This window comes from Poecile atricapillus, chromosome 1, assembly GCF_030490865.1.
Source record: "Poecile atricapillus isolate bPoeAtr1 chromosome 1, bPoeAtr1.hap1, whole genome shotgun sequence".
NCBI classification, from domain to species: domain Eukaryota; kingdom Metazoa; phylum Chordata; class Aves; order Passeriformes; family Paridae; genus Poecile; species Poecile atricapillus.
In genome coordinates, this window is record NC_081249.1 from 102,682,145 (window position 1) to 102,705,980 (window position 23,836).

Here is a 23,836-nt window from a genome sequence, read left to right on the forward strand (position 1 = left end):
TGCAAGTCAAGTACACCTGCTCTGGAAAATACCTCTCCCTGACTTCATTCCTTCCATCCATTCATTTTCTCTGAATAAGATTAATGGGTGGGCATCAATGCTAGGGTTTTTTTCTGAAACAAAAACACGTGGCATGCGAGAAAGGGGCAGCTCATTCAAGAGAGGTGACTTGTTCAGCTGAGAATGCTTCAGCTGAGATGTCTCTGTGTCAGCTAATAGAGACCAGCTCATTTGACAAGCCAGTTGTCACAAGGCCAGTAGCAAAAGCAAGCTGAGCTTGAATTATGGTTTTTCTTTGTCAGAAGGACAAAAAAAAAATGGGAAGGAAACTAGCAAATCTTAAGATTCAGGAAACCTCCACCCATCCACTTAATCTGAAGTCAGGAACCTCAGACTTCCTGAGTGCACAATATGTTTTTCAAAACGGCCAGTGCATGTGTAACATGTTTCTGGCAAGGAATGCCCTCCTACCTCAATTTTTCTTTCAAGTCTGGATATGTTTTTCCCCTGTGAGATATCATCAAGACTACCTCTCTGGGTTTTTGTTTCTTTTCAGAGCAGACCTAGGAAATCAGACTCTGAAGGGCAAGTGAGAAGATCTATCAGTAGCTCTTAATTGCGTTTCAGCCTCATTTGCTGAGAGTGGAAAGGAGGATGATGGTTGATTATGTTTGAGCAGTGCATATCATGAGAGTTAGACAAGCCATGTCAAAACTATAAAGGCTTTTGCTCTGGATATGTGGCCTGTATTGGAAAATTAGTAGCCTACAGGTAGCAAGGTCTGTATTGCATTTGTTTCTTTAACTGTCTTACTGGAATATTTTCCATCTCCATTAAGTTATACATTTAAACAGAAAAACTACTGATACTGAATTCAGAATGGTAATTCAGAAAATATGTTTATAACAGGGTCAGAGTCCCTTTTTTAGGGGTGATCTGCTCAAAAATGTTTAAGCTAAAATGAGGATAGTAATAAAGAATGTAATTGATGAACTAGATATTCCCATGTTGGATGGGGAAAGTAATAAACCCTATCCAGCATGGAAATATCTAGTCCCCAGAATCTGAAGTTTGACCCAAAGGCCACTGAAGTATAGGAATATACTATATAATTATATAAAATATAAATATAAATATAAAATAATATTAAATATAAATAATATAATAATAGTATTATTATATTATGTTATTATTATAACATTATAATATAATAATACAGTAATATAAGACTATAATATAAAATATAAATATACTTGTTTCTTTTTCTCCACTATGTTTGTGTAAATCTGGAGAAGCATCACTTTGAGAAGTAGATCTGGCCATTGCTGACTGTAAAGTTCTTCTGAAGGGGGAACATGAATTTTAATGGATCCTGAATGTGTATCAATGCAATACTAAAATCTCTAATTTTCCCTTTTGTCTTCATTCTTTTTCTTCCCTTTAGAGGCTATTCTTAGTTGCAAACACAAATTTTCGAAAGGGATGAGTTTAAGAATAGAGTGGAAGAAAATCCAATCTCAAGGAGTTTCATTTGTCTACTACAATAGTGAATTTACAGGTACAGTACTACAAACAGATGGTTTAACATGTCATTCTCTAGCATAGCTATTTACTCTTTCTTGGGGAACATCACCAAGAATAAGACTGAACAAGAGCGTTCACATAGAAGAGCTGTCCTTTTGAGAAAAATAATTCTTCTCTGGGGGATAAAAAGGCATTTCTTTATAAAATCATCAATTATTAGTTAACTTTTAATGCAGTTAAATATAATAAAATTCAAGACTAAGAAAAATGGCACAGCAGATTCCTTGGGATTTTTCAACAATGAAATTACATGAGGATGCAAACTCCCCTAAACTGCTGCAGGCTCTGCACTCCTATCCTAAAAAGAGGTTTCTAGAGCCTCCTGTAAAGCAGGAGGCTTAGATATGAATAATGCAGCATTTTTTATATACATAAAATATAAACTCAGCTGTATATTTAAAATTATTTGTATTCTTTTCAGAAGTAGAATTTTTCTTTTTATGTTCTGAAAAGTACTTACCTCAGCTTTGTGTGTTGGAGAACGTACAGGTCTCTGTTACATTGTACACAATAAGTGAAAGCTGAGAAGTAAAATAAAAGCACAGAAATTTCGTTAGTTTGTAGAACTTGCAGATGAGTTGACCTTGATGGTGAACTTGGGTTTTTTCTGCATATATTTAATTTAGAGAAACACTGGAACTCATGGTTCTATGTGTGCATGTAACTTGAATTTCATGATAAACTGTAGAATTAAAAAAACTTCTTCATTGTAAGAAGTCTGATGGCAATATCTTTGTTAAATCCATCAAGTTTTTCTTGCCAAGTTAAAATGTCAAAGAGTCTGCTGTGGTCTCACTCACAACTTTTTCTTTAAGATAATTAAGTTAGCGATTGCCTTGTCTCTAGTGGAAAGGGATGTCTTTCAGTCACTACTGCTATACATATTTTATTGAAACACCTGCAGAAAAATGCATTCCATCTTCCACCTGTGTAATGTACGGCAGATGGAGGTTTTTTGCATTGAGGGTGGTTTTTTTTTGACTAAATGGAAGGTTCATAGTGTCTTGAGAAGGGGATTATATATTGCTCTTTGCTGGTAGGTGACTAACACTGAACAAATAGTTTCATGTACAATATGACATAAAATATCAAGAAATAGTACAGGATTTCAGAATAAGCCAGTGAGCCATAGATGTTTGCTTTGGACTGAAAGAGGGGAAATTTAGTTTAGATATACAGAGGAAATATATAAAGGAAATTTTTCCCTGTGAGGGTAATGAGGCACTGGCACAGGTTGCCCACAGAAACTGTGGCTGCCCCATCCCTGGAAGTGTTCAAGACCAGGATGGGGCTTGGAACAACCTGGTCTAGCAGAAGGTGTCTTTGCCCATGGCAGTGGGGGTGGGACAAGATGATCTTTAAGGTCTCTTCCAATCCAAACTGTTCTGTGATTCTATGATTCTATAAGCAAAGAGCAGAAACCTGTCTGTCTGTTCTCCCTAAAGGTGATCTTCGAGGCCGAGCAGAGATGCTGAATACAGGAATCCGAATTAGGAATGTGACTAGAAGGGATTCTGGGACCTACCGCTGTGAAATCAGTGCCAAGAGCGAAGAGGGGCAACGCCTGGGAGAGGCTACTATTACTCTCACAGTATTGGGTACAAACTTTATTACTTAGGCTTTTTAAAGGAACTGGATGATGGGGTGTTGGGATGTTGAAGGTAGGGTTGTCATAGTGTGTGGCTTCTGGGTTTTTGGGTCTTCTTTGGGCTAGGTTTATAAACACACCCGCACATGAACATTCTGCAACATCACAAAACAGCTTAGCAAAGGTCACACTTGCATTAGAAAGGGACATAACTGGGGTTTTATTATATCAAAGTAAGTTTCAGTTCTCAAAACTGAAATTGCTCAGTGACTGAGAATCTGGATAAGATGATCATGGTGTTTGGCACTAGAAAGTCAGCATCTGTCAACACTTTTCAAATATTCATAAGCAGAAGTTCGTTCTAATATGCTACAGTCTCCTCCTGGTTTTGGAAGGAGAGTTTCTGTGCAATGACAGCCAGAGATCTGGCAATTGGTGGACTTTATTTACAGGAGAGATGGTGGTGCCTGCTGGGGAGCAGTTGTTCTTTCTGGGTCTTTGTTTTCTTTCCCAGTTAGGGAATGGATGGAAAAGTGAATACTGAGCACATTTTTCTCACATTGGGTTTGGTATTTGTCCCACTGGATGAGTGGTAGAGGCCAATAGTTTTCCTTTTTTACCTGTGCAGGGACAAAAGAAAATACTTGTATTTGTAGATTCTATATTTGCCCTATTAAAAATAATAATAATTTGTTTTTAAAAATTATATATAAAGTCTCTAAATTCTTCATAAAAGATGATAAATGCATGAACTTCTGATTAGCGCCAACAATGAGGTAACTCCACTTACTCTTTCTTTCTTCTACTTTCTCAATAGCTTTCCTGTTTTAAAGGAAAAAGGAATTTTTTCTTATTTTAAAGTTGAAATCTTGGAGGCCAAGGGAGAAAGAGCGGGATGGGGCATGTTGTGTTGCTTACAAACCTTTTTGAAAGTTAATGTGAATTACTATTACTATTGGTTTTCTTTATTTTTGCTTTTTATTTTTAAATCAACCAAGAAAAAACTATCAATACTAGTTAAGGTGTTAGTTGTTCTTTTAATGTTCCATGGATGCCTCTTCACCATTATTTTTCTTCTCTATAATGTTAAGTACCAAAAAATAAAAAAGTTTCTTTTCTGTTCACATACTAAAAATCAAAAAAGAGACATTCATCTTCATAGGAGAAGGAACAAACAGTTCTCCTGCATCTGTGTGAGGGAATGTTCATTTTTAATTTAAACTGGAATGTAGTAACCAATTGGTTTTGGTCCTCAGACTGGGGTTTACAAAGTGCCTATGATGACTGCCAGTGTCTCGGTTAATCTTTCTGACAATCACTTCACAAAAATTTACTCCTTTTTATACAAAAACCCTTTTTGGTCTTCCTCACTTCCTCACTAGTTTTAAAATCCTAGAGCAGGGAAGGGGGCAATTGCTGAACTACAGATTCTGAGTTATTCTATCTCTGTCTGTGAACAAGAGGTTCCATACAAGAAATTGAGTGAAACAAACTCTCTGGGGTTGGATGAAAGTACACGGATTTGAGACAGGATGACAGAGCATATGGTGGGGGGAGGCTGGCAGTAAGCACCTCTTCCATTTTTAGCAACTCATAAATTTTACTGTGCTCTCAGTAGCAGGATTGTACCTTCTAGCCCTTCTCCTGCACCTCATTTCATTGATGTGTTAGTTATCAAATGTGCACAAGTACTCACCTCCTCACAATTACTGCCAGACTGTTGTTGATCCCATTACTAAAGTTCTTAGAAATGCCTCTGCCTGAATTAAGGTGCAAACGAGACATATGCCAGTGACAATAGTATGGGGTTTATTTAATATTGAATAGGAGAGAGAGAGGGAAATAGAGAAATAGAGAGAGAAAAGAGAAATAGGAAATAGATGGGGGGGACAGAAAGATTAACAGGGGGACAGAATAAGGAAAATACCACCACTGTGTGGATTCAAATGATGTTTCATTGATCCTCTCCAGCTGGTCTTCTTGATGGTGAAGGTCCCCCCCAAAAGCATAGAATCTGATTGGTTAATATACACTCAGGCTAGGTAGGAAAATCCAGGCACCTCCCTTGGGGGAAGGGGGAGTTTTCCATTGTCTCTTAGAACAGACTCTGGGTGTTTTGCAGCACATGCAGTTCTCTGGTGCAAGGTTTCAGCAATGACTCTGGGGAGCATTTGGGTGGTTCTTTGATGCATTAAGGCATCCCCTCAGCTGCCTCTCACATGAATGTCCCATGGATGTGGCCTTCTCAAGGCTGGGGATTTTATAGCCAGTTTGTGTAAGGGAGGATGGATGCACTGCCCCTGAGCAGAAGTTAAAACACACTGAACCTTCATCCCCGTGCCTGGGCTGGGAGGAAAATCTGTGCAAACCTGCTCACAGCAAACATGACTATGGGTTACAGCCTCCCCCACCCCAAAGCAAGCTAGAGATGATTCTTAGCACAGCTTCTGGGTTTGGCTCACATTATTTTCCTTGTTTACTTGTTTGTTTCAGGTGATTGAAGAATGGGTTTTCCCTTTATCTGATCTCAGCAGTTTGACTTTCAGTCCAAAGTCTCAGTCAGGTATCTTTAGGGAGGCTTCTTTGGTTGTAGCTTCTTTATATAGTTACTATTATAAAAGGCAAAACTTTATATCAATATTTGAGGCATGAACTATTTCAGTCTCTGACACATGTGGACAGTATAAGTACATGTGTAACAAGTGCAATTTCACTGTCCAGTTGCTCCGACTACTCCAGTGTGTGAGGTACCCAGCTCCGCAATGACAGGAACGGTTGTGCAGATGACCTGTAAGGAAACTGAGGGCTCCCCTCCATCTGAGTACCAGTGGTACAAGAATGGTGTTGCCTTGCTGGAGAAGACAGGAACAGGCAGTGCTAGAGAAGCAAACATAACTTACACCATGAATAAAAAGTCTGGCACTCTGGTAAGTGTAATTACCAACTCTGTCATAGACAGCTATCAAGGAGACCAAATTTACTGTTCAGTACAATGGTGCACAGGGGTCTAAATCCAAAAACTCACAAGGTCTTTGTTGGAGGTCAGTGTCATGTTGAAATATGTGCTGAGAAATGTAGAAGGTAGTTTCTGCCTCAAACCAGTGACAAGCCATAGACATTGAGTGATACACACAAATTGGGTGAGGTGCCAGTAGTGATAACTGAGAATCTAGAAATATGTGATAAATTTTATCTTGTCAGTTGGTAAACTAGGGCCAGGTGAGAATGAGGTTCAATATAGCAACAGAGTTACATTTGACAGAACCTTAAAATTTGGAATAGTAGCTTCATATGCTTCAGGGGGAGTGCAGCACTCAGGGCAGTACAGAATCTCTACAATCCAGTGCCATTTACAAGTTCCCATCCAGGATCTGTGAAGTAAGTGGGAATGAGTTGGGACTGTAAGTAAGTTTAGTTCTTCATTCTAGTTGTAGTTTGTTTTGTGGGTTGTGGTGTTGGGTTTCTTTTCCTTCAGAACTAGCTGTCTCTCTCTTGCTTCCCTCATTAGCTGGTCCTTCAAAAGAACCTGATGCTGCTTAGGGTGCTGAGATTTTTAAGAAGTAAAGAGTTGTTCTACAGACATTACTCGTGAAAAATCAAACATGGAAACTCAAGTATGACTAAGCATTCAGAAGTTCTGAGGATCCTTTAGCACATCACAGAATCAGGTGGACTACTCAAACTTACTAATCCCTTCTAAAAATATCCAAGTATGGCATATATTAAAAAGAAACAGTAAACAAGTCTAGTGATTAAAAAATAGAAACACTGGAATTGACATGAGGTCAGTCTCTATCCATCTCTTTGTTATGGATCAAGTGAGAGATTTAGACAAGCCCTGCCTTAGCCTTAGATTTTTGGCAGCAGCTCTACTTAGGTGACCTGCACCTAAATCGCTCTGGCTTGCAAGTTCTTAAGAATAGACAGTTAGGTCTAATATAAAATGAGTTACTTATTGAATTGGCAGAAGGTAACAGACAAGAGGCCTTAAACAGCTACTTATTATACAGTATAAAATAAAAGAACTACTAATAGGTTACATAAAACAGTGCACAACATTAAGGTACCTGTATCATAGCTAACAAAGAAATAGTATAGATTAGGAGTCAACGTAATTTACCACTGAATTGCCAATAGCATACACAGAGTCCTTTCACTCAGCCCCTAGGAGAGGGGGCTCCCCACAAAGTGCATCCTGACTGTGGGGAGAAGACCCCACACATTTTCAGGGAATGTGCAGAAGATTTCTGCTTTGTGAAAATATGGTATAGCTTTTATAATTTGTAAAGTGAAGTGTATGTCAGTCAGAATTTCCAGCTTGTCTTCCCACATCTGCTTCCAGGAAGATGTTTACTGTCAGCTGAGAGCGTCAATCCCATGATGATGAAATAATTCACTTCACAACAAACTGTCCTAATTTAATTACTTCACCAAGGATCACGTGAGGCTCATGTGAGAGCAAGATGCCCTGAATTATTGCACCAGCTAACAGGCAAGAGATAAGCTCTTCTGTGGTGGAAGGAGATGTCCTGCTACAGTCTCACTTCCTCATTTTCATTTTTACAGTAGTAATATTTGATAAATAGTGTGTTTTAGCATTTCTCTGTTTGAAGACATAAAATGTATTTTTGGAGGGTTGAGAATAACCCAAACAACTCTTTACTTCCAAAACATTTCAGCTGATAATGCATCCTAAGTAATATGTGTCAAGTTTTTTGAAGGATCAGTTAATGGGGTTGTTGTTTTGATAAAATGAACAAACTGTTTGATTTCAGGTATCCTGAAATTAGAGCGTATCTTAAAAAGTGGATATTATTGGAAAGTTCTCATCCACTGAAAATGAATTTCCTTGTAGATACACTCCACTTAGTTAAATGTCCATCTAAAGGAATCTCTTAGGCAGCAAGTAGAAGGACCAAGGAATGTGACTAAGGAGCTGTTACAAGGTTGAAATGGACCTGAATTTCTTACTTGCCTTCAGGGGATTTTTAGGTTTTATTTATTTAAAATAAACAAATACAGACATTGACATGCCAGAATTTCTATCCAACAGGAATTATTTTTTTCCCTGTTCTGATAATGTTTTTGGACTCTTTCTTAACAGCTGTTTAATACAGTTACAAAGAATGATACTGGAGAGTATTTCTGTGAAGCCTCCAATGGGATTGGATTATCTCAGAAATGCTCAGTGAAGAGAATGCAAGTTGGTATGTGTTAAAGAAAATAGTAGTGGAAAACAGTCTTGCAGTAGGATTTATGTAATTGCATGGTGCAACTAAGAAGCTAAGACCAGATTGAATTAAATCTTTTTATTTAGTTGTGGCATTTGCAGGGAGGAGAAATACTAAGTTCCTTATCACAGTAGTTAGCTTTTAGATTGCTAAACACTGAACTTCACAGAAAAGCATCAGCCTATATAAGAATGTTAATATTTCCAAAAGCTTTTATGGAAGGCTTACAGAAGAGTGTGCCAGTCAACTGGGGTGTTTTCTTTATGTAAAGCCTCCCTTTTGGGATTCATTCATGGGAAATCTTAATGTAACAGTCTGTAATAACCCAAAATGCATGAAGATTTTTGCAAAATACACAACTGGTTCTTGCAGATATCATAGGAAAGCAAATGGTAACAAATCCTAATAACTACTGCAGAGAAGATCCTGTCCAAATCTTCCATAAAGCAGCACATGGAATTGCAAAGTTCCACATGGTGCTTTCTTGGAACGTAGCTGAAAATCACTGTGTCATGGGTTTCAATGCATTCCTGGTGGATTATGAGCAAATGTTCCCCAAGCTACTGAGATAGAATCTCAGTATTATGTATATGCCTGAGTTAGAATCCAAATAAGTAATTGGAAACATAACAAAAACCAATGAAAATGTTTCTGCTTGTTGATAATTTTGGTTTTCCTGAAATGGATGATAGTCTGAAGCTCTAAGTAATTGTATCAGGATATGGGTGTGGTCCTTGTCATGCTTGAACTCAAGCCATCACCTTCAAAATAAAAATGGCCAGATGTTTCAGTAGGCTGGTGTAGAGCTTAACTTCAGGCAACTCAGCCTTGCTAATTAAAAATTAAAAAATCATTGCATTTCAGATAAGATTTGAAGAGTTCTTTAGAAGTGGCACCCAATTGCTATCAGCTATTTCAGTTGTGTAAAACAAATTAACTATATGAAGAAGCTTGCTTTAACACTTACAAAGATTTTAAGGTATTTTTCCTCAGAGACATATGACTTGGGTAATACTTATCTGGAGAGTATGTATGATGAGGAATATGTTTCCCTTGGTCCTTCTTATTATTTCCTTACTTTTTGACTCAAACTAAAAGTTGATGTGTACCAAGAACTTCTGTTAAAGTGGCTGTGGCACATTACTGCTTTTTTACTGCTTAAAAACATCTAAGTGTTACAAGTTAATATATGTATCTTAGGCCAAAGACCATCTGTAGATACAAAAAATGCCTGTGATAATTAGGTAAAAATCGAGTCAGTGGATATTGTTACAATTTAGAACATTGGACTTCTGCTTTATAATTACAGATGACCTTAATGTAAGCGGTATTATTATGGCTGTAGTATTTGTGGCTCTGGTGATGGCACTATGTGGCCTTGGAGTATTCTATGCCCAAAAAAAGGGCTACTTTGCAAGTAAGTAGAATAAAATCACTCCTTCCTTGTGTTAAAAAAATGTCTTTATTTAGAAGAATTTCCATTACACTCTCCCTTGCCTAGAGAAGCTGTAGATGCCTCATCCCTGGAAGTGTTCAAGGACAGGTTGGAGGGAGTCCTGAGCAACCTGATCTAGTGGAAGGTGTCCCTGCTTATGGCAGGGAGCTGGAACTAGATGATCTTTAAGGTCCCTTCCTAGCCAAACCATTCCATAATTTTATGGTTCTGATGACATGTGCTCCTTTCCATGAAGGTTCTAACTCCATGGTACTAAAGCTGGAGAGCATTAAAACAGCAACATTTTGTGCAGATGTTTTTATTCTGCCAACATCTACTGCAAAAGGTACTTTGAAAATGACATGGAGATGTTTGTGCAGTTTCTTAAGGCTACTAAACAACAACCTAGGGAAAGCAACAAGCTAGACCCTGGTTCCTGGAACCTCTCCACCCTAGTTTTGATAAGGAATGCCTAAGAAAGGCAACATAAAAGTAAACCAATTTTAGTCTACTGCATCTGACCAGCTAAGTTCTGATGAAAGGGAAACCAGATTAACTGTCTTCTTCCACTGGGTCATGGAAAAAGTTTGCTTTTTGGGATTGCTGCAAAGAGCTTGACACCCAGCAACCCTCTCTGTAGCCTTTACATTGGTACCTGTAGGGTTGAGCACAGCAACAATGGGTGGCAAATACTGGGGTCTGAAAAGGTCAGCTGCCTGAAAGTACCAGAGGCTACAGAGCTGCTTGTTAGAATTCACTTGGAGCTTCATTTACCCTTGAAAGCAACCTAATCTTTCTTCTGCCTAAACTCACTACACCAAAAAGAGACATTTGGTTCAGAAACTCCTTCTAGAAACTGAAGAGCTGAATATTCTAGGAATAACTATTTCAAAGAACTTTAAATCAGCTAAGGGAACTGTTCTTGTGCTAATTCTTTTCCTTTTTTCTTTCTTTTTCAGAGGAAAGCTCTTCCCAGTAAGTATCTTGATGCAAGTAGTACATAAATCACTGTAAACCTCATTTATGTTTCAGGCAATTCAGTAGCTGTAATGATTTTTACAGCCTTTCTAACACGATTCTTGTGCAATAGCTTTCTTGACACTGAGATAAACCTGATCCTATACACTAGCTGGTTTCCTTATTAGAAACCAGTGTGCTAGTCAGAAAGTAAATCATTACATTACTGTAGTAAATACATAGAGATGTGTCTTTTCACATAGTAGCTTACACCCCTAACTCAGCTATAGGCTTTTGTGTGTTTCCTCTTCAAACTAGATAAAAGACAGTGAGAACCAAATTGAACTGCTCTCATATCCACATCTACAGGTTATTTCAGGAAGTGTTTTGTAAAAACATAACTGGTAGAAACTTTCTGATAGTGCCTGGTCTATTCCTTTGGTATGTGTTTATTTCACTCAAATTTCTTAGTAGCAAGTCAGAATTCCTCAAGCTATTTTAGTTGTGGCCATGAGCTAGACAAAAAGTATAGCTGGAAGACTTGAAAAGACAAGGTTTGGCAGTGGTTTGTGAGATAATGATAGCTATCTAAAAGCATTCAATGGATTTGTTATGGTAAGTTTTTTCTAAGAGACAAGGAAAAAACCCTGAGGATTGCTGGAAATCTGGAAAAATGCATTCATATATAAGGCTCCCAAAGGGGTAAACCCAGCACCGGAAAAGTCACTATTTAACCTGCATTCATTTCTTGCTCTGTTAACAGAAAGAAGATGAACTATCAATCTACAAGTGAAAAGGCAAGTCTTTCGTGTGCACTAGTGTGTTTTAAAAGCTTTAGATATCTTCCTTAGATCTGTAATGTCTTTGCACATGTACACAAACTCCTCACATCTGCTATGCCATACCTGGCACCAGTACCTGGAGATACTTTATCTCTGTCTGCATTTATAGCTTTCTATTACATAGTTTCAAGTGCCACACAACTACAGCACCTTGCTCCATACTTTGCATCTTCTTGTACATATTGATTAACTGAGACACAGTCTAAGACAGCAAATGAAAGACTGGGTCCTAACTCTTCTAATTGTAGAATTCTAAGAATAATGTGGGTCAAAAGACTTGACTAAATATGGAAGCTGAATTTACTACATCCACCCCCACTTCCTTGAGTGGGCTCAAGGGCTTTAACTACACGTACATCGTTCCAGCTTTTCAGATTGGTACAAAAGGAATAGAGTTCTAAGTAAAACTTCAACTAGGAGTGACTTAATATCACTATCTACAGTTTAAGGACATTAGGAGTTTTAAGAAGCATGAGTAATACTGATAAAACCTTAAAAGATCCCTGAACACCACCCTTAATCAAAATTTCCTTAATCAAAACAAAACATACTAAATTGTATAAGCTTATTCCTTGACTTAGTATGTATGTAAGAAACTTCCTGAGACCAACTGTCTGTTTGCTCTGAGTGAGAAGGATAAAGCCTTGAGGAGCTATGGTATTTGTTTATCATTTCTAATGCATTTAAAAATCGGATGCTGTATTTATGAATAGGTTACTACTTCTATGTAGAGTGCATTTTGTAGACCTCCCATCCCAGAAAAGAATAAACATTTAATAACAGTGTGTCAGACACATTTCTTGTCAAGCTCAATGCCTTAGTTTTTTCTGAAACGTTCAATAAATATTAACCGGCTTAAAATCTTTGAACTATTATTTATGTAACCTTGTTTGTTTCATTTAGGATTTCAAGCATACCAAGTCCTTTGTTATTTAGAAGATTTCGGCCTCTGTGAGGGACATCAAATGACTACTTGTTATAAAAAAAGTATCAGTGTCCTGGTTTCAGCTGGGATAATTTTCTTCATAGTAGCTGTGTTTTGAATTTAATATGAGAATAAAGTTGATAACACATTGATGTTTTTAGTTGCTGCTGAGTAGTGCTTACTCCAAGTCAAGGAGTCCTCAGATGTCCATGGTCTTCCAGTATGGAGGTGCAAAAGAAACAGGGACAGAGCACAGCTGGGACAGCTGCTCTGAGCTGTCCAAAGGGATATGCATAGAATCACAGAATCATAGAATAAACTGAACTGGAAGGGACCCATCAGGATCATGAAGTCCAACTCCTGGCCCTGCACAGGACACCCCAAGAATCATACCCTGTGCCTGAGAATGTTGTACAAACACTTCTGGAACTCAAACAGACGTGGTGCTTGGTGACCACCTCCACACCAGAACATCATGCCCAGTATTTAAATTGGGGAAGTTGGTCAGGAGGACCCAACTGCTGCTGCGAGACAGGCTGGACATTGGTCAGTGGGTGGTGAGAAACTGTTGTGCATCACTTGTCTTAGGCTTTACTCCTCTCCTTTTCACTACAATTCATATTATTGTATTGTTGTTATTATCATTAGTACTATTAGTATCTTATTTTACTTTGTTTCAATTATTAAATTGCTGTTCTCTCAACCCATTGGTTTTACTTTTTTTCCTAGTTCTCCCACTGAGGACAGTGAGCAAGCAGCCACATGGGGCTGAGCTGCTGGCAGTCCTTTTTGGCACCAAACATGGGACTCCAAAGGTTGAGATAAAAGCAGATCTGACTACAACATGTTAAAACAAGTTTGTTATAAGCCTTCACTGTATTGGTTTAATAGTTGCTGGTTACTATATTGATTCATTTGCCCTGGGCGTGGGCTAAGTTTATCACCGTGTTGTTCAGTGTTGTACTGGCTTGTGATACGATAGAATGGCTGGTCATGAGCCTGCCTGTGTCCCTGCCGTCCTTTGGGAGCCATCTGGTGGAAACTATCCACAGTTACATCTACTGCCTTTTACCCTCAGAGAGCCAACCCATGGGAAAAACACCTTGCTTCCGCTCCAGGATGATTACAGTAGCATTCTAGAATTTTAAAGACTTTGCATATCCTGTGACTACCCTTGAAACCAACCTGGTCCTTTTGGTAACAATCAGTATGTTGTTCAGGCCTTCTTTAGGGTTAAGAGACAATCTGTGGCTACTGAAACCCCACCAACACGTACTGTGCATACACAAACTTCAGTGACAGGCCACAGGAGGCAGCCACTCAATCCTTATTCCTGAGTGAGCTGCAGGATATACATAAATATTTCAGCTGTTGTCCTGATGAGCATACTACCACCTGGCTGCTCTGATGCTGGGATAATTGGGCTAACAGGCTGGAATTAGAGGGTAGGAATCGCTTTCTAGGAAAGCAGGCATTGATAAGGTGATTCCACAAGAGACACAAGTCCTTAGCCTCTGGAAGTGACTCCTGTCAAGCGTGGAAAGATATCCAATGCTTCAGGGAATTAGCTGTGCTAGAGATTACTAATTTTGACCTGGACAATACAAGGTTCCCCACAGATCCAGACCAATTCCTCAGCACATGACCCACATGGTGAAAGTTTGTAGCGTGTATCAAGAGTACACACCAACCCTCTGGCAATGTTAATCTGGAAAGACATCACACCACCATCTGTGGATGCAGTGGCTTGCCATCTCTGGAATTTGAAGACAACCCCTCTTCCTCTCATCTCATCCGTGGATAAACTATCAGATAAAATGTCCCAGGAGTTTAAGCAGTTCAAAGAGGGTATGCTCTATTTTCCACCTCTACAGACCCATGCTAATGACAGTAAACATTGGCTCAAGAGGAAGGATATGGAAGGTACACACCATGGGATACCCTGTGGATTTAGCTAAGAGATCACAGAGAGGGCATGAATAATTGGGATGGAAGACCTACCTTGACCCTATAGACATGGGTATATGAATTGTAAGGAAAACAATCCCGAACCCTGGGGTTCTTCCAGGAAAGCTGCTACTCCCATCTCCAGTGGATGGTTTCCCAGGCAGAAAGGGCTGAATTTACTCCTGATCCTTCGGAAAGAAATTCTAATCCATTTCTTCAAAAAGTAAGCTCTTAGATGTTGTGGGTTTTTTGAAAATGCATATTCCAAACTAGTCTCATTGTAAGCCCTCTTTATTAGGTGACTCAGAAGAATGATTTCACATGAAGCCCTGAGCAACACCAAGCCTTTGAACAGATTAAACTAGAAATACTTTGAAAACACTCACAGACACTTGGGCCAAAGAACGTGGCATTTGTTGGGTATATTGTGCCATGAACCAGCTGAGAAAACCAAATGATCCAATGGACTGTTAAGACTACACTGAGAGTAATGGGTAGGGCGATGTTCAAACATTGGGATGCGTATTGGCAAAGACTACCTGGTGAGTCTGCCCTAGCTCTGCCAAGTGGCTGGCCCTGCCCAATCAAAACTTGTACTGTAGAAGGGAATAAAGTTCCTGAAGTGCACATGGAAAATGTGCTGCGGAAGACGAACTGCGTTATTCCTGCCTTGGGCACAGGCAAACCCATCTGTGGGATTGTTTCTGCTCAAGGACCTGGGCACACTTGGTAAGATGGGAGGATGGGCAAGTCTGGTTTGTGCATTAAGTGGATATGATTGAATAGCCAGTGAGTTGTGTAATGTCAGTTGCTGTGTAATGCTGTGTATTAGCACTTCTATGCCAGCTGCATGCCAATCATTGCACGGGATACCTCATGGTGCCTGCCTCCACCCTTCCAGCTTTACGGATAGGAACCCAACTCCCCTTCCACAGCCGAATGAACTTTAATGTAACCAGACAAGCAGAGCAATGATGGAATCAGAACTGGCTTCAACATGCAACAATCCAGCTCCAGACACCCTCTTTCCTGCCCTGAAAAACTTTGACAGTCCTAAGTCATGACTGTCATAAGCCAAAAGTCATGGACTAAATGAATTCAATGGACTTCCACAGGGATTGTCTACAGATTAAGGAAATGGTATCTGTGTGTGCATCTATAAGAGAGAAAAGGTGGTGGTGTATTGGAAAGTGTAGAATCTAGCATGACATGTTATGGAATAAGCAGCTGATACTTTTCTGGTCTTAGCTGGGAGTTAATTTTCTTCCTAGTAGCGGGTACAAAGCTGTTTTTTTTCAATTGGTATGAGAATGTCAGTAACACACTGTTTCAGTTGTAGCTCAGCAGTACTTACCCTGAGTAAAACACTTTTCAGTGTCTGATGCTCTGCCAGTGAGGTGTTCAATCCATGAGGGAACAGGGCCAGGACCCTGACTGAACTGGCCAAAGTGATAAAGAACATCATGCTCAGTATATAAAATGAGGGGAAGTTGGTTTGGAGGGGCCATTTGCTGCTGGGGAACAGGCTGGGCATCAGTCAGCAAATGGTGAGGAGCACTTGGGCTGTGCATCACTTGCGCTTCTCAGGTTTTCTCCTCTCTCTCTTTCCCTTACTATTACTTTGGTTCAATTATTTAACTGCTTTATCTCAAACCATGAGTTTTGTTTCTAATTCCCTTCCCTACCATAGAGGGAGGTGACAGGGAGTGAGCCAGAGGCTGTGAGATGCTTAGTTGCCAGCTGGGGTTAAACCACAACACCAAGAGATCTTTTGACCTCTGCTCTGTAAATATTGTTTCAATGTCTTACATGCTGAAAACAGAAACTGCCAATATTTAGTCAACCTAGCTGTGATGGCATTTCAAAAAAATAACCCCCAAAAACCTTAAAAATTAGCTTGTATGTTCAATTTAGTTCTGTGTGAAAGCTTCTCATTTTGTTCATATGTACATGCAGCAATAGAAGATTCACTCTTGCAGCTTGGAACAATCTATTCAAATAAATTTCATAGATGACCTCACTATTTGCGTCTCAACCATTGTCAGGGGCTCAATTTCTCCTGCAATTCTGGTTTACTAGGACTTAAGAGATGATTTTGGCAAATCTGATACACTTCCAAAGTGTGTAGCTGTGCAGAAGTAAACTCACTATGCTGACTAAATCTTCCTGTAATTAAAGCTCAAGCAGTGTTTCAATGTTTAATGTGGAATCTCCCTCTCTGTAGACTGCATATGTAGTTTCGTTCTGAAGAAAAATTGTGTCAATACAATTCAAACTGTAGTACATGGACTCAAACTGTTGAAGTGTTTATGTAGTTTCTCAGATAATAATTATTATAAACAAATAGCTCCTCAGAAGCTGAAGTGTTTTTGTCAATAGTTCAGTCACAGAAATTCACACCTTACAACCTCTTTAGCAGTTTTCAGTTTCTTCTGGAAGATTAACTTCATCACCTTTGTGTTCATTGATGCAGTGTAGAATTTGGGCATTTGTGCCTATGCTTTCAGCTATGCAGGCTCCATCACTACTGTAGGGATTTGCTACAGACTTAAGGTTCATGGAGTTTTTTTTCCTGCAGAATCCTTTTGGATAAACTCAATAGAACAAGTAGTTCTTTCCTGGTATATCATTATGAGTGTTATAATATATAAGCATTAAAACATAGTACACAAAGGAGTTTTACAGTTAACATTAAGCAGCACTACTCAGCTGCCTCTGTCATGTAAGAATTGATGATCACAGCTAGCTATGCTCACCATGCAGTTAAGAGCTTCTTCACACCACTGAAATCAAACTGAAGCACATTTATTAAATTACAACTGGTGCCATGTTCAGCAACTCCATGGCTGTACACTGCTGTTCGGTGTACAAGCTGCAGAGATCACTTTGGAGTCTCCTCAAACTTGGGCTCTACAGGAGGAATGGGAGAGAGAAAATTCCTATTAGTCTCTTTTCATTCCATCTTCAAACACCACAATTAATTCGTAATTCAAAGAAAACTAACCATTACATTGGCTAAAGCAGTAAATTGCAGTCTGTGCACCCACTTACTGATTAAATGTGGGCAGCAGTAAACAGTAACTAGGCCGGAGACAGGTCTTTTTCACCTTGCAGGAGTATATATAAAGGCTAAGCCTCAATAATATTCTGCCAAAACAGCTTTTAGCAACACCTGACAGCAGAGAAACTGAAGAAGTCAACCAGAGTATTTCCACCATAGCTTTGATACAAGAACAAGTAATCAAGCTCTTCTCTTCCCTTCTTTAATGTATTATCAGTGTATATTAACAGAGAAGAACACAATTTCAACTCAACAAAATACTCTCCATATGCAAATATTGACCAAGGAGTTCTTGATGTCAGAGGTACAAGCTCACTAAGGTTAGGGCTTTGGGCACCTGGGCTACTAATGCCTGCTATCTTTAGTACAAAGTCTGAGAGGCAGGGCTCAGTTTATAGCAAGCATCCCTAAGGTGAAAAAATTGAAGTTCCTACCCATATAATTACTCATATAATTACAATTTGAAACCTAACTGAAATTAGATCAAGGATAGGCAACAGTGGCAAAATAACATAGTCATGTTGTGTCTGTGCTTTGATCTATTCCTATGGTCACACAAATTCTTTTTCCTTACAAAAACAAGTAAAACTTAAATATGCATTGTTTCACATATGACACAGAAATAAAACTGAATATAGAGAAACTACATCCCTAAAATTGTGGAAAAATTAAAAAAGAAAAAACATAGTTCCTACTTTACAGATACTCTGTTGGTGCAACCTGACACCAACTTTACCCAACTGAAGTATTATCAAAACCCAAAACATTTTCAGGTGTGTTCCTAGTCTAAATTAGAATTCCCAGACAGTCTGATCAGAACTACAACTTGCTGACTATGGTGGCTTGGCCTTGGCTGGCTGCCAGATACCAACCAAGCCTCATGTTGTGCCCTTTCCCTTCCAGGCTATACAAACTTAGAGCAGTTAAACAAAAGTCATATCCAAATACCTGAAGAAAAAGGTTTTATATAATTTAGCCACAAAACATTTATAAATAAGAAAGTTAAGCCCTGTGTTAATTTTCTGAAATCAGTGGCTTTCCAGAGGAGTTCACAAAATCAAAAAAGTCACTTTGGATGATGTTAAGACTAACTGATATTCACATTATAGTCTGCTAATCTCTTTGGCAAGATGAGGAAAATACAGACCTGAGGCTATTTCTATTTGAGCTCTTTCTTTAGGGTGTCTGAAGGACAATTAAGATAGCCTGATCTGAGTTCAAGTTTTGTTAATCACTAGTATAAGGAAGACCACATCTCTGCTAAAAAAGGCAAACAATCAAAATAGAAGTCACGTGGAAACAGATGTGAACTATGCAAAAGTGTAAGATAACTCACCCTCAAACTTAAATTCCGGAAACTTGGTGAGATCTCCCTCACCATACGCCCGTTGAAGTCTTGCAAGGGATTCATTCATATCTTTTTGAAAGTCAGGTCCTGCATCAACAGGCCCTCCAGCTTGCCTAATAAACATTAAAAGTTGTCATTAACAACTCAGTTCTAACATTTCATGTGGAAAGTTCTACATTTTCAAGCCCACTTATGAATTAAAACATTTTCAATAACCAACCAAATGAAATAAAGTATTTCCAAAAGTCAAGATATGACACCTTAGGGCCTTCCTTACCTTACATATAAACAAGATTTTCAGGGTAAAGTAAAAGTTTTCTGCTATAAAAATCCAAGCTTTTTGAGACAAAAGGTGGTCTTATGAGGCAAAAAACACTGATGGGTATGGAGGTTCTCAGGGCTTTTAGTTTTGTTTGTTCCAGGTGTGAATTCCTAACAAAACTGTGATTTTCACCTCTTCTATCTCTGAATTAGTTATCTCAGTTAGTAAAGCTTAACAGTTCTTGCCAGGGAAATGCATTTGGAATGCTGAAGAAGCAAAAAACTCCCACCATGAAGGGAGCTTCTTGGGATTCAAACATCAGATAACTAAAATAGTAACTCTTTAGATTGCCAGCACTCAGTTGTACCAGCACAGGATCCACGCTTAGAATTGGTAAAACCACCAAATATCTCCCTCCCTACACAGATGTGTTTGCAGGTAAGGATACACACATCTTCCACCAGTAGAGCTAAGAAGTGTCTTAATTCCTTCCCAGGAATACTTCCCAAGAATAAACTGCACAGAATTACTATAATTTTAGTTTCCTGGTCAGTAGTTCATTCATACATTACAAGAATCTAAGATTCCATTTGAAGGAACTGCTTATTAACTGAAGATGTTAATTGAACCATCCCCATAATTCCATTAATTCTCAATTGCTTTTGGAGGCTATTTCCATTCAGCTTCTGGAAACAAGACTACATAATAACTGTTTTCCCCAGCTGAAAAAAAAAAACAAAGAAAGGATTTGTTTGGCTTTTTTTGCCCTATTTACAGAGCATGTATATGGGTAAAAATTAACATACCAGTACATTCATGCAGTGTGCAACAGACCTTAACTGTGTGCCTTAACTACCCAAGAAAAATTGGTATTTTCTATTAGATATAAAGGAATAAGCTTTCCCACTAGTGAAACCATCACTAAGTGTTGCAGAGAAACACACCTGAAGTATTTAGAGACTAGCCTACAAAACTATCAAATAGTCATAAATCAAACACTTCATGTCTGATGTTTTTATGTCAAAATCAACAGATTTTCCCCTTTTGCCAACACCCTCCTTAAGACAGTTTCCTTTACTTACTTGCTCTTCGTGTTGTACTCTCTGATCTTGTCTAAGAAGAGCTTCTGAACCGGGTCGAGTTCTTTTGTCTTGTTGAAGACAATCGCAGAGAGCCCAATGTTCCTGCGCAAGTGAACGGACACAGCAGAGTGGAAAAGGGAGGAAAGCCGCAAGATCTGTCGCAGGATCATGATGGCACTGCTGTTTAACCATTAACAAAACACCAAAGAAGGAGCAATGAATTAGTCACAGCGATATAAATGCATATGAAAGGCAGGAAAAAAAATAACTTGGAGCTGAAACAAGAAAACTATTTAAAATAGATTTTCTTTTATTAAGATATTATTAAGATAAATATTTAAAGAAAAAATAAAAATGTACTTTGGAGCTGAACTTTAAAGCAGAGAGGTATTTAAGGGTTATTTAAAACAGCATGGAGGGGAGGGGAAATTCCAACACCCCCTGAACCCCACGGTACCGTGATCCCACGGGTGCAGCTCCGCAGCCCGCTCGGTACAGAACCACGAAAGAACAACCCAGACAAACGGTGTATTCCGCTCTTCGCGTTGTTTAAGTAGAAAATAAGGTAACAGTTCCAACCCAGCAAAGGTCCCCGGAGTCACCTTGGCCGAACCACCGCTTCCGCTCGGCCCCGCCGCCCTCCTGGTGCGCGCCGGGAATCACCCCCCACCCCCAGCGCTCACCCGGGGCTCCCCCATCCCCACACACCGTTCGGCCCCGCTTAGCGCCCGCCGGGACCTGGAGTAGCGCGGGAGAGCCCCGGGATCGCCCAGCACACACCGTGCCCGCACAGAGCCACTTCCAAGTGAGAGGAAAGGGCTTGAGGCTTTCCGGAGCCGCGGGAACTGCCGGGAGCCGTAGTTCCCGCGCGGGGGCCGCCGGGACTCGTAGTTCGTGCGGGGGCGCGGCGGTGTTGCGGGCTTTCCCCGCGCTGGGCCTGCGCGCCGCCCCGATCTTGGCGCAGCCCGCTCCTGGACCCGCTCCCGGAGCCAGTCCTGGACCCGGAGCTGGGGGAGTTCCCGGACGCGGACGGACGGCGGGACGTGTCGGTGCGGCGGGCGGACGGACGGACGGACGGACGGTGGCGACGGGTGAGCGCGGCCCGGCCCGTGTTTTGTTTCCGTTTCTCTCCCGGCGGCTCTGCCATCCCATTTCCGTTTCGGGTTCAAACAACGACACGGAGGCGCCGCGGGAAGCGGGGCCCTCGGGGAGGTGGCGCCTCGGCAGTCGCAGGGAAAGGCCCCGGTACCAAGGACCGAGCGCTCCCGCTCCGGAGCTCGCGAGGCCTCCCCGGCGCGTAAAAACTTATCCCCGCTTGTAAAATCCTTGTTTTGTGAAAAAAAAAAGAAAGTGAAAGCGATGCGGCGTCTTGTGGTTTTCCCCTTGCAGTGGTGAGAAGCCCCTCGAGTGAGCCCCTCCAGTTCTGGGCCCCTCTTTCCGAGAAGGGCTTCGAGGGGCCGGAGCGAGTCGAGAGAAAGGCAGCGGAGCTGGGAAGGGGTCTGGAGCACAAGTCTGACGAGGAGGAGCTGAGGGGGACTTACCCCGGGGAAAAGGAGGCCCGGGGAGGACCCTGTTTCTCTTTACAATCCCCAGACAGGGGGTTGCAGCCGGGTGGGGGTCGGGCTCTGCTCCTCTGCAAACCAGTAATAAGCCTTAAGACGTGCCAGGGGAGGTTTAGGTTGGACACTAAGAGAAAGTTCGTCACTGAAAGGGTGATTTGGAACAGGCAGCCCAGGGAGGTGGTGGAATCACCATCCCTGGAGACGTTAAAGGAAAGACTGGATGTGGCATTTAGTGTCATGGTCTAGCTGACGTGGTGTTCACTCCTGATGGTCTCGAAGGTCTTTTCCAAAGTAATTGATCCCATGATCTTGCATAGTTTGCTTCCCAGTGTTCAGCCAGGTACATGCTGCACAGCTACAGCTCCCATTTTGGCTTTATTTTCTCACTGCAGGCTCTTGATAGGGAAGTTAAACACATTATATCTGGTGTGATTTTCCCCCACCCTGTTCAATGCTCCACTATCTCCATCATAAAACTGAACTGGCTCATGAGTAAGCTGATCTGTAAAGGACAGGCTGTCTGCTTTCTTACATGCTTTGTGGTGATATTTATAATTTGGATAATACAGATGGATAGGAAACCAGAGCTTCTCTGGGGCACAGATAACTCCAGTTACCGGGCTTCAGTACCAGCTGATTATGTGTATGAGCTCCAGAACTGGAACCTATTTCACAATTACCTGGTGGGATAGCAAACATCATTCTACTCAGAGAGTTTGTGCCCATTTCATGGTGGGCTCATTCCTTGCTTAACTCGTCGTGTTCTAAGGAAAAGATAGATCTTAAACAGAGCAAAGGGATTACTCTCCTTACTGTAAAAGATACTGGAGAAGCACTGGGCTGTGCTCTCCAGTAGCTGTGAGGGAAGAAGGCTCTGTTGATAGGTGCCTTCTTGTATGTTAGTAGAGGCCAGATTTCTTCCTGGCTATCAGGTAAGTCTTAGAGTACGTTAGGTTGAGGGAAAAAGTAGAAACAAGCAGAGATCAGTAGGCTGAACCTTACAGGAATCAAGCACGGTTTTTATGCTCCATTGAACAAATGCTGCTGTTCTAGTGTTCCTGCCACACTCCTCCAGGCAAACCAGGCTCTTTGAGTCTTCTTGTCTCTCAGTAGCCTTCAGGCAAGGGTGAGGCAGCTCAGTCCCATCTGAGCTTATGTTCACTTTCAAACTGCATCATCCTGTACGAACAAACAGCTAGACTTCATGTGAAATGTTTAAATTGTAAGAAGTCTCTTTATGCTAGTATAGGGAAGACTGAATAATTTTCCCCTTTAGGCTTCTGTGAACTTTAATGATTTTATGTGTTTACATTATGGTGTTATTCTTTATACCCATCTCCTTTCTTTGTATCTGTGCTCAGGGGAACCATCTTTCTTCCTCTCTGTGTACTTCTCTTTGTGCACCTTGCTCTTTGTGCCTTGGTTCCTCTTTCCTGCTCCTCCAGGGATCCAAAAATACAGCAAAGCCTAAGAGATTCAACCATGAACTGCCTTTGAAGAGAGAGTGAACAGTTACTAGTCCAGGTGCCAGTTTGGAGTCCAATCCATAGGGACTTCTAAATGTCTTACCTAATTCTGTGAGGTTACTATGAGCAGTAATATTTTCTCACTTTGCATCACTCTGCATTTAGCCGTATTGAATATTTTCTGCCAGAAACCTATCAAGATGGTCAGTTCTTTCTGTAAGTTTGCACTGTTTTCTCAGTAAATACCATAAAATTATGTCAAAGAACATAAATTCCAGCCTAACCCCTTTGTGACCTTACTGGTAAACTCCATCACAAAAAAAGGACAATTTACCTTTGTTTTGTGTTTTTAATCTTATTGCTAATACAGAAAAGACATTCACCCCTTTTTTATCATACCAATTTGATTCTTTGGGAGTTTTCAGTAAGAGACATTGCTCAAATCTCAGTTTTGAAATATTTTTTAACAGACTGACAGATCACCTGCAACCATGCGGATGTCAGTGCATTCAGATAATTAAGCCTGTCTGCATTCTTCTGAAGTTG

General features: G+C 40.4%; 3 protein-coding genes across 12 annotated transcripts in view; 2 read left to right on the top strand and 1 right to left on the bottom strand.

The window, feature by feature from the left end:
- Positions 1 to 16,840, top strand: part of JAM2 (junctional adhesion molecule 2) — a 49,968-nt gene extending 33,128 nt beyond the window's left edge. For 3 of the 5 annotated variants that reach the window (XM_058829279.1, XM_058828863.1, XM_058829196.1), the window contains 8 exons: positions 1,445 to 1,558; positions 3,030 to 3,182; positions 5,894 to 6,099; positions 8,277 to 8,379; positions 9,713 to 9,820; positions 10,798 to 10,813; positions 11,559 to 11,592; positions 12,541 to 16,840. In XM_058829279.1, the coding sequence (XP_058685262.1) occupies positions 1,483 to 1,558; positions 3,030 to 3,182; positions 5,894 to 6,099; positions 8,277 to 8,379; positions 9,713 to 9,820; positions 10,798 to 10,813; positions 11,559 to 11,592; positions 12,541 to 12,573 (729 nt within the window). In that variant the 5' untranslated portion in view covers positions 1,445 to 1,482 and the 3' untranslated portion in view covers positions 12,574 to 16,840. Of the gene's footprint in view, positions 1 to 556; positions 780 to 1,444; positions 1,559 to 3,029; positions 3,183 to 5,893; positions 6,100 to 8,276; positions 8,380 to 9,712; positions 9,821 to 10,797; positions 10,814 to 11,558; positions 11,593 to 12,540 lie in introns of all 5 variants that reach the window. The other 2 variants (XM_058829107.1, XM_058829363.1) reach the window with 2 other exon arrangements.
- A 458-nt stretch (positions 16,841 to 17,298) lies between these two features.
- On the bottom strand, positions 17,299 to 21,216 carry ATP5PF (ATP synthase peripheral stalk subunit F6). Of its 6 annotated transcripts, none has more exons than XM_058829648.1 (4): positions 21,043 to 21,216; positions 20,263 to 20,442; positions 18,907 to 19,031; positions 17,299 to 17,419 (listed from the first exon to the last, which is right to left on the bottom strand). In XM_058829648.1, exons 2-4 carry the CDS (start codon positions 20,430 to 20,432, stop codon positions 17,391 to 17,393), a joined length of 324 nt encoding a protein of 107 aa, XP_058685631.1. In that variant the 5' UTR covers positions 20,433 to 20,442; positions 21,043 to 21,216; the 3' UTR covers positions 17,299 to 17,390. The 6 variants fall into 6 exon arrangements, with proteins under 6 accessions (XP_058685631.1, XP_058685548.1, XP_058685470.1 ...); XM_058829565.1 differs by having other exon boundaries at positions 21,001 to 21,216; XM_058829487.1 differs by having other exon boundaries at positions 20,971 to 21,129.
- GABPA (GA binding protein transcription factor subunit alpha) overlaps positions 21,210 to 23,836 on the top strand; it is a 28,749-nt gene continuing 26,122 nt past the window's right edge. The window contains exon 1 of the mRNA XM_058827788.1: positions 21,210 to 21,353. The gene's annotated coding sequence lies outside the window, so the exon portion shown is untranslated. The remainder of the gene's footprint in view (positions 21,354 to 23,836) is intronic.